The 10,811-nt window shown below is 37.1% G+C and overlaps 2 protein-coding genes across 2 annotated transcripts; both read left to right on the plus strand.

Annotated features, from left to right (window-relative positions):
- The first annotated feature begins 2,444 nt into the window (after positions 1 to 2,444).
- Positions 2,445 to 4,940, plus strand: tuba8l5 (tubulin, alpha 8 like 5). The gene is made up of 4 exons (XM_079428768.1): positions 2,445 to 2,495; positions 2,594 to 2,816; positions 2,927 to 3,075; positions 3,180 to 4,940. Exons 1-4 carry the CDS (start codon positions 2,493 to 2,495, stop codon positions 4,152 to 4,154), a joined length of 1,350 nt encoding a protein of 449 aa, XP_079284894.1. The 5' UTR covers positions 2,445 to 2,492; the 3' UTR covers positions 4,155 to 4,940.
- Positions 4,941 to 5,508: 568 nt separating this feature from the next.
- LOC306877183 (tubulin alpha chain-like) lies at positions 5,509 to 8,665 on the plus strand. The gene is made up of 4 exons (XM_079428767.1): positions 5,509 to 5,560; positions 6,875 to 7,097; positions 7,331 to 7,479; positions 7,574 to 8,665. The coding sequence occupies exons 1-4, from the start codon at positions 5,558 to 5,560 to the stop codon at positions 8,549 to 8,551; spliced, it is 1,353 nt and encodes a 450-aa protein (XP_079284893.1). The 5' UTR covers positions 5,509 to 5,557; the 3' UTR covers positions 8,552 to 8,665.
- The last annotated feature ends 2,146 nt before the right edge of the window (positions 8,666 to 10,811 follow it).

A 10,811-nucleotide genomic window follows, 5' to 3' on the forward strand; every position in this document is an offset into this window, starting at 1 on the left:
TAGCTGGATTTAGCTGGAATTTGTTGCCAGTGCCAATGTGTAAGCAAAATAATCTTGTTTTCTGTTTGAAATAAGATTATTTTGATTACCCCGTTGGCAGATTATTTAGCTTGTTCTTAGCAAAAACTCACTTAATTTTTACTTGTTTCTTTTCTTAATTTGTCTAGAAAATCTTTCTTGATTTAAGAATTTTCAGATATCTGGGCTGGAGACAAGACAAAAAATCTAAGTAAGAATTTTTTTTTTCAGTGTATACAGTGCATATTGCTATATTTATTCATTCATCAACCCAAAATCCATATAGTGGTCACCTATTTTTATGTTTTTTAAAGTCTTAATACCCATGCAGCTTTTAACTGTAAATTTGTGTCTGCATGCAGTCACACATTTTCACTTTATTTAAAAATATATATATTATAATTTAATATTAATAAGTTGTCTTACAAAGATCATATATATCACAACTCTTCTCCCTAAACAGCAAGACTATACTGTCCCCTAGTGGTGTTCTTGCCACAATGCACAATGGATCAGTTGCTATGTTCAGAAAAAATGTATACAGCACATATGCTGAGCATTTTGCATTTTGGAGAAGGTGAATAACAATTACATGTTCTTAAGCTAGTTGCTATAATTTGCCTGTGTAAATCAGTCTAACTGTGTTATCTAAAGTGACACATGGGAAACATTGATTGGACCAATTAAATTTCATTAGAAATCATCCTTTAAAATTGTAATAGTATGATTTTTTGTCACTATATCTATCACTGAAGACTGACATACCAATAACAGAGGCTTCCAGATCAACAAATGGATGCGTTTGCCAGCACAGTTCTCACTGAAGAAGGTGGTAAAGGGGTCATCATGTTCATCAGCAGCTGGAAATCTGGCCAGAAAGAAAGAAAAAGAAAGATGAATGGTTTTGTTCTTTTTGGTCTGTCAGTTAATATTGCAGTTGTGTCTTTTAAGCCTTTAATACCAAGATGTCTGATTTAAACATTTAAACTGACTAAACTTTTTTAGCTAAAGTCATATGTTGCAAACATGGAAGATCATAATTAAATACCCACTAGTGCTATAAATTACACCATGTGGTAAGCAGTCAGACAATATTTTCAAAAAGACATTTGATGTTCTGTCTGTAAATAAATGACCAGCTTAAAGTGCCCACACTTTTAAATCAAGCAGATGGAGAAACAGGTTCATCCGGTCACAAATACCGTAACAGTCAAGTCAAACACCAGGAATGTCAATAGTGCTATTAAATTCTGAGATGTATGATGAAGATGTTTATTCAGATATTTCAGGGAAATTTATAAAAAATGATTTTTTTATTGAATTTGCATATTCTATGACAATTAACCATGCAGCAAACTTGAAATAAACATTTACAACTGATTGAAAAATCAGCTTGTAACAAGATAAAGAAAAATCTATAACCTTTCTGCCAAAAGGTTTCAGAAAGTGACAGTAGACACATGGAGTCAGTATTTATCTGTAGGAAGAAGAAATAAATTACCAAAACAATATAGAAATGTGAAGAACATTGTATTCTGAAATCCAAATCAGTCCAAGAAGCAATGACATACTTTTTTTTTTAGTTGTATTAACAAGACTGAAGCAGAGCAAGAAACAGTGAAATTCAATCTTCTGCACACATTAAGAGTAAAAGTCTTACTTCTGCAGTAAAGTCATCCCTGTACAGTCATGTTTAACAATATATTGCTTTAAAGGTACTTTCGTAAACTGATACATATAGTCACAGAGACATAAAATTGATAAATAAAGAACTATAAAATCCGCTTAATTCTGTTCATATTCAAACAGGCTTTGCCTAAACAGAAGATACTCAGGCTAAGGTTACAAGAAAAAGGACGTGATGCAATTTTCAGGAAGCCACATAAAAGACAAATTTAAGGTACATAGTTCTCAGTATCTATACAAGTCAATCTGAGCAACTATTGTATTACTATTTTTCACTCTCTTGCAACAAACCTCATTCAGAGCACACACAGAGGATATCGCATTACTCTCTGTAATAAGAGGAGCCATTATTAATTCATGAAAGTGGTTCCTCTGCATCAGTAACCTACAAATTTTTTCATACATATATGCTTCTTTGTGTTGAGAATACATCAACCAAGATTTTGCACATGTAAAGCATACAGTTTGCTCAGCTGTGCTTTTGTCAAAATGCTCCCCCAGAGAATCAAAGGAGATTTTTGTCATATTGTTCACCAGTCTATTCAAATTCATAACTTGCACTAACAATAAACTATTCCTATGAGTGTAGGAGGTGCTAACCTCATTTTTCTTTTTGTCTTCCTCTTTTTTTTCCGCCTGAAGATAGTATCGACATCAGCAGCTTCTCCGATTACAAAGAACACTGTTACCGCATGATGCTCCAGGTATAAATATGTTCTGTGTCAGACTTTGACACATTTAGAGCTTCATCCCGAACCCTGAGCATCGGCTGGAAGACAAAATACAATATGGTAACATATAAATCTATTACACATTATTTCAATATTCGTAGATTTAGTCTGTATGATTAAATAAAGTAATATGAAAGTAAATAATTCTCAATCTGCAGCGTGAGTGCATTTCCGTCCATGTTGGCCAAGCTGGAGCACAGATTGGAAATGCATGCTGGGAGCTTTACTGTCTGGAGCACGGTATCCAGCCGGATGGACAGATGCCCAGTGATAAGACAATAGGAGGAGGAGACGATTCATTCAACACCTTCTTCAGTGAGACGGCTTCAGGAAAACATGTTCCACGTGCCATCTTTGTTGATCTGGAACCCACTGTGATTGGTAAGTGAACATTTTTGGTTTAAAATAGCATGTACATGAGAATACCACGATGTCCTTTTAGTGAACTAAGAGAGAAAAAATCTGATTGAAATTGCCTCCTTTGAATGTAGATGAAATTCGGGCAGGCACCTACCGCCAGCTCTTTCACCCAGAACAACTCATCACTGGAAAAGAGGACGCTGCCAATAACTATGCCAGGGGACACTACACCATTGGCAAGGAGATCATTGATTCAGTCCTGGATCGTATCCGCAAACTGGTAATACTTTTCGATCTGATAAAGCTACTAAAGCTGTAAAAATGGACTGAAATTGGTGTATTGTATTCTTTTTGGAAAGCTCTCTTTCTCCTCTTTTCCAAAAGTCTGATCAGTGCACTGGCCTCCAAGGTTTCCTGGTGTTCCACAGCTTTGGTGGAGGTACTGGCTCTGGCTTCACCTCTCTGCTGATGGAGCGTCTCTCTGTCGATTACGGCAAGAAGTCCAAGCTGGAGTTTGCCATCTATCCTGCTCCTCAAGTGTCCACAGCAGTGGTGGAGCCCTACAACTCCATCCTGACCACCCACACCACCCTGGAGCACTCTGACTGTGCCTTCATGGTGGATAATGAAGCCATATATGATATCTGCCGCAAAAACCTGGACATTGAGCGTCCGACTTACACCAACCTCAACAGGCTCATCGGGCAGATCGTGTCCTCCATCACGGCCTCGCTGAGATTCGACGGAGCTCTGAATGTGGATCTCACCGAGTTCCAGACCAACTTGGTGCCTTACCCACGTATTCATTTCCCTCTGGCTACATACGCTCCTGTGATCTCTGCTGAAAAGGCGTACCATGAGCAGCTCTCTGTGGCTGACATAACCAACGCCTGCTTTGAGCCATCTAATCAGATGGTGAAGTGTGATCCTCGTCATGGTAAATACATGGCCTGCTGTCTTCTGTATCGTGGAGATGTGGTGCCCAAAGACGTCAACTCTGCCATCGCTGCCATTAAGACCAAACGCACCATCCAGTTTGTTGACTGGTGTCCCACTGGATTCAAAGTAGGTATCAACTATCAGCCTCCAACTGTGGTTCCTGGTGGAGATCTGACTAAAGTTCAGAGAGCCGTGTGCATGCTGAGCAACACTACAGCTATTGCTGAGGCCTGGGCTCGTCTAGATCACAAGTTTGACCTGATGTATGCCAAGAGAGCCTTTGTGCACTGGTATGTGGGTGAAGGAATGGAGGAAGGAGAGTTCTCAGAGGCCAGAGAAGATATGGCAGCTCTGGAGAAGGATTATGAAGAAGTCGGCACTGACAGCGTTGGGGATGATGAGGACGGAGTGGAATTTTAAATACAGTTTTTTTGTAATCTCAGGGTAATCTGATCTCATCTTTATCTTCTAAAATGCAGCATTTTAGTGTTTTTTGGGGCTATATATTCTTTGGTATCACTTCATAAAGAGATTAAAAGTTAATAGCTAACACAAAATATTAATGAAGAATACCTTTCGGCATTTATTAATATTTGGTCATTTCTACATATATTTAAACATTTTAAGTTGTATACATTAACATATGTTAATTAATTGTTAACACGCATATGATCAATAATATGAATAATAAATTAATATGAATAACTCATCAAGATTAATAAATGGTGTAAAAACTTGCATTGTTAGTTCATTATACTTAATGTTAATGCATTAACTAAATGTTCCTAATTCTTTTTCTGCTTTTTATGTTTTATGCAAAAGTTAAATCTATTAAAAAAGTGAAAATGAAAGGCAAAAAATAGAATACAAATTAAGCAATAAAAGTCTGGTGACAAGCTCTTTCTACAAATGTGTTGTTATTTGCACTCCTTTCATGATATACAGTTGGACATGTTATCCGCTTAATATCTGTATGTATTTGCACATGCAAAAGTGATAAAGGCCTTCATGCAAAACAGAATGTTTTCCATCACGACACCCTTCCCCCCACCGGTGTCTATGCAGCACAAAAATGACCACCTGCTATAGCTGTTATTCATGATTCAGCTGTTTGTACATGTCAGTGGGCATCACTATGAGAGGCCGGATAATGTCTGTGCTTTCATTATCACTGTAGCACAGAAATTAAAGTCTGATGACAACTGGGCCAGTGTGTCTATTTCTCTATAGCAAGAACCATGTCTACAGGAAATCTTAGTCAATAGTGCTTTTAATGCTTTGTAAACAGAAAACTTATAGACATATCTGTTTTCAAAGATAGGGCTACGTTTACAGTACTTCAACACAAAAGTTGTCTTTTACACACAAAAGACTTGAAATGACACTTTCACCCTGAGGTCTTTAAACGTTTCTTCATGCAGGACTCAAAGAATACAAAATCTTGCTGTAAGCATTATATTACAAATCGTCAAGATATCAATTTCCCTGCAGTTGTTATGCAGTTGTAACACATGACCATGGAGAACTTTGCTGTAAAATTCCTTCCTGGCTTTTAGCATTATCAAATGCCCAAAAAGCTAGTAAAGGGGCCAGATGGTTTTCACAGTCCCAAAAGTCCCAAGAGGGAGCTTGACTATGCTTGTGCCGGAAGGACGGCCCTTCTGAATGACTATCCTCACTCCATCGGGCGATCCCACTTCCTGCTAACCCCCTCTCTTCCTCCTCCCTCTTCCCTCTCTATATAAACCCCACCTCTCCTTTCTTCTCCACATCTGCCTTCTCTTTCCGAACCCTCAAGTCAGCCTGAAGGGAAATCTGACAAGATGGTAAGTTCATAGTGCTTGATCGATTCTTAATTCTTATTTTTTTATACATTACTCCACTAAAATTAACATTATTTCACATTTTGTGCACTTAAGGCATGCTAAGAGATTTCAGTAAACGCTATAATAGTTAATAAATTATTTTACATGAATGTATTATTTTTATGTGGAAGATGAAGTTAAAATATTGAAACAGTTTTATAAAAAAAAAATCAGAAGTAAAGCATTAAGCCATGCTGAGCTTCAGGCACAAAGCTGGCCTTTTATTATACAGAGGATGTGGCTACGGCCTTCAAAGCCTGACTGTGACACACATGTCAGCAGGAAACTCCAGAACTTTGCCTTTTCTGAATATAACATTTATCTATGTTTAGTGGGACTGCAGAGCCAAAATAGCTCATTAAAACTATGTCAACTAAAGAGGAGAAAAAGATGAACTACAGCATGAGACACGCAGTTGTTACTCAGAATGAATACATTTATGCCTTTATGACATACAGCGAGGCATTGGTAGTAGATGAGATCATGAGTGAAAAAATCTACAGCATAGCAGAATAATAGATATAACTGTTCTCGCGACAAGCCCCGCGTGAGATATCTCTGTGTTACACAAAGGAGAGTGTACAGCTGGGACAGGGAAGGGGTGTGGACTGAGGCCTTAAAGGAACACACTCAGTCTCTTCTTCTGTACTCTAGAGATCCTATGACCCAATCTAGAGGAGAGGGTAAACATGCATGTAAATGTAATTGAAAAGAAACTGAGTTCTCCATTGAACAATAGATCCAAAAGCTTAGGAAACTGCATAAAGTTATCACAGTATTGAGCTTTGGGTGAGCTCAGTCAGCGTGTTAATGATTAACATAACAGACCTAACTATAAATCACTTATTCAAAACAATAAGAGCAGATTTAGTTCAGTGCTTCTCAGCCTTTTTGATTTTCAAAACTTATTTTAATCCATGGGCTAGTTTCTGTATATTAAAAAATTAACTAAAATAATTAAATATACAATAAACTGGTTTGTAATATTTACATTAATTATAAAAATGTCATAACATTTTAAGATTTTATACATTTATTTGGCTTCTCCAGGCTTTCAAAAAATAACACTTTTAAAATTAGGCAGCCTAATTCGAGTTTTCCAAGACTTTGGGAAGACCCTCCTCCTGTTTAAATATTAAATAGTTAAATAAAAGTGAAATAATAGGATCTAATATGTTACTGCGTCTTATTAGCTCAGAGTATTTAGCTAAAATATGTACAGCTGCCACTTATATTAATATATTTAATATATTTATACCCTCCTTCTCCCTTTAGCGTGAGTGTATCTCTATGCATGTTGGCCAAGCCGGCGCCCAAATGGGAAATGCATGCTGGGAGCTTTACTGTCTGGAGCACGGTATCCAGCCGGATGGACAGATGCCCAGTGATAAGACAATAGGAGGAGGAGACGATTCCTTCAACACCTTCTTCAGTGAGACTGGAGCAGGAAAACATGTTCCACGTGCCATCTTTGTTGATCTGGAACCCACTGTGATTGGTAAGATGAACGTGAGGAACAGAATATAATCCATTTATACATGCTCATGAAAACCATTTTACAAAATATTGGAAAAGCAAGTTTTATAAAATATATTTCCTGATAAGAAGTAATCATTTTTACAGAAATTACCTTTTATTGGACAATTTAGATTTATTCTTCTTTTTCTTCCTATTTGTTAAAAAAGAACAGGAACTTAGATAATTTGGCTTTTACATTTTTTTCCTCTTCAGATGAGGTGCGCACTGGCACATATCGCCAGCTGTTCCATCCTGAGCAACTAATTACCGGAAAAGAAGATGCTGCCAATAACTACGCCCGTGGTCATTACACCATTGGTAAAGAGATAATTGACCTAGTGCTGGACAGGACCCGCAAACTGGTGAGGTTCAAGTCTTTTGAGAGCAAAATGATTTTGACTTTGACATTAATAATTACAAAGATGTTATTTCTAATAAGCTGATTTACTCCAACAGGCTGATCAATGCACTGGCCTTCAAGGATTCCTCATCTTCCACAGCTTTGGTGGAGGTACTGGCTCTGGCTTCACCTCTCTGCTGATGGAGCGTCTCTCTGTCGATTACGGCAAGAAGTCCAAGCTAGAGTTTGCCATCTATCCTGCTCCTCAAGTGTCCACAGCAGTGGTGGAGCCCTACAACTCCATCCTGACCACCCACACCACCCTGGAGCACTCTGACTGTGCCTTCATGGTGGATAATGAAGCCATATATGACATCTGCCGCAAAAACCTGGACATTGAGCGTCCGACTTACACCAACCTCAACAGGCTCATCGGGCAGATCGTGTCCTCCATCACGGCCTCGCTGAGATTCGACGGAGCTCTGAATGTGGATCTCACTGAGTTCCAGACCAACTTGGTGCCCTACCCACGTATTCATTTCCCTCTGGCTACATACGCTCCTGTGATCTCTGCTGAAAAGGCGTACCATGAGCAGCTCTCTGTGGCTGACATAACCAACGCCTGCTTTGAGCCATCTAATCAGATGGTGAAGTGTGATCCTCGTCATGGTAAATACATGGCCTGCTGTCTTCTGTATCGTGGAGATGTGGTGCCCAAAGACGTCAACTCTGCCATCGCTGCCATTAAGACCAAACGCACCATCCAGTTTGTTGACTGGTGTCCCACTGGATTCAAAGTAGGTATCAACTATCAGCCTCCAACTGTGGTTCCTGGTGGAGATCTGGCCAAAGTTCAGAGAGCCGTGTGCATGCTGAGCAACACTACAGCTATTGCTGAGGCCTGGGCTCGTCTAGATCACAAGTTTGACCTGATGTATGCCAAGAGAGCCTTTGTGCACTGGTATGTGGGTGAAGGAATGGAGGAAGGAGAGTTCTCAGAGGCCAGAGAAGATATGGCAGCTCTGGAGAAGGATTATGAAGAAGTTGGCACTGACAGCGTTGGAGATGAGGACGAAGAGGGAGAAGAATATTAAAGGAGCAGAATTACAGCCTGGAAAAATGAAATCTGACCATTAAGATTTTTGCAAAAAGTAAAGTTACTTGAAATTCAGTTTGCATTTCAATTGGTTCAAATTGTATTAATATATAACAATAAAAAAAAGAATGTATTATTTTGTGTGTGTTGTGTGTGCTTTCTCTCTGGTCTCAGACATAATACCTCTATGAAAAATATTTAACAATTAAGCAAGATCATATTATTTTAGCACCTTTTGTTGAATTACTCATTATGCCTTCTCTGATTTCTTGCCCTTACCTAGACTAAAGGCGGCCAAGATAAAGCAATCCATTTAAGACACACATGGCTGAAATAAAATATCAAAAGGCATTTAAGGAAGTCTATATCCAAAGTGATATCTCATGAATATCAGTCTGGAATTAATCTGTTGGCATGTCTAGTCATCTTAATGGCAGTTGCACAATTGTAATAAATTCTGGATTTTTTTTTTTCAATATGATTGTTTATTCTACTGTGTGAACTCTTAAAGGGATAGTTCACCCAAAAATGAAAATTCTGTCATCATTTCCTCACCCTCAAGTAGTTCCAAACCTGTATGAATTTCTTTGTTCTGCTCAACACAAAGGAAGATATTTTGAAGAAAGTTTGTAACCAGGCTGTTTTGGGGCACCATTGACTTCCATAGTAGGAAAAAAAATACTACGGAAGTCAAGCTGCTCTAATTGGCTTACTGCTGATATCATGTGCTGTTTACATTTAAATGAGCCTCAACATTCTGTCAGTAACAGCAGATTTAGTTGATTTTTGAAATCAACAAATTTTATTTTTTTATTTATTTAGTCATTTAGCAGACGCTTTTATCCAGACGCTTGAGGTTTGGGTCGCTCACATGGTTTGCAGCTTGACGGCTTGTGTGCCTCAGTAATGCTGAGAGCTACACCACTGGTACTTCACAACTACTGTAGGGTCACCCATAGTGGACAGATCTCAGCTGAGATGCCAGACGAAGACAAACCCTCTGATTCTGGACAGCAGCAGATTGGCCTGATGTTCCTGTTAGAAGATCACAGTCTTCTGTTTACGGGGAAGTTGGATACATAATATATGTGTGTGTACTCTGTATATTTATTATGTATAGCCTATATAAATACACACTCATACAGTATATATTTGGAAAATTTTTACATGTATATAATATATTTATATAATTTATATTATATATAAATATATTTAATATACAAATATAAAATTTTTCTAAAATATATCCATGCATGTGTGTGTATTTATAGATATATAATAAATATTCACAGTACACACACATATATTATGTAAACAAAAACTTTTATTTTGGATGCGATTAATAATTTGACAGTAATGCTGATATCTGACTGATACATTTACTTCTTTTCCTGTCAAAATGCATTTAGCTCCCCCTCAAGGGAAGAAAACTAAATATGCTACAATGTTTTGCTAACATTTTTCAAATAAAGCCTTACTAAAACTAAAATAAATAATAAATGTTAGGGGAAAAAAAATATACAACAGTGAAAAAAAAAAAAACGAATTTATAACAATTACAGTGTGTAACAACATCAGAAGCTCAAAAATAATTTTAACCTGGTGTTGTGGGTTATTAGAGTGTTGTTATGTGGCTGATAATAAAATATATAATATTTTATAAATTTTATATTTAATGTTTTTATTTAATATTTTATTTAAATATATTATATTATTATTTATATATAATATTTTCTGTGTTTTCGATTTGTTACATTTTCTTTTAATATATCTGTATGTGTCAACACAAAAGGTAAGATATTACTTGTTTGTCTTTAAAAGGGGGTCATTTTGAAAAAAAAAAAATTGTGGTCTAATGTTGTTTTTGAACATTGACTTTGTTCAGCTTGTACAAAAAGAGCTGAAAGATTCTTCAAAATATTTTCGTGTTCATTTGAAAAAATAAAAGGTATAAAGACATGAGGGTGAGTAAAACATAACAGAATTTTCATTTTGATTGAATTGTCTCTTTAATGTCAGTGAGCTTGATTTCCTGAAGTTTAATTCAGTCATTTAAATGTTATTTACATTATTTTGTTTCCCTTTTGTAAGTCAGTTTGTGTCAGTGCATAAATGTAAAATGTAAGAGTAAACAGATACAATACACATATTCATTTTTTTATTGGTATTCATTATACAGTATACTGTAGTGTTAAAGGGCCCGACGCAGGAGGGGGGCCCTGAAACGCTATTACTACAGAGGGGGACCCAATGCGCCA

The sequence above is a fragment of the Barbus barbus genome (assembly GCF_936440315.1).
Source record: "Barbus barbus genome assembly, chromosome: 11".
Classification (NCBI taxonomy): domain Eukaryota; kingdom Metazoa; phylum Chordata; class Actinopteri; order Cypriniformes; family Cyprinidae; genus Barbus; species Barbus barbus.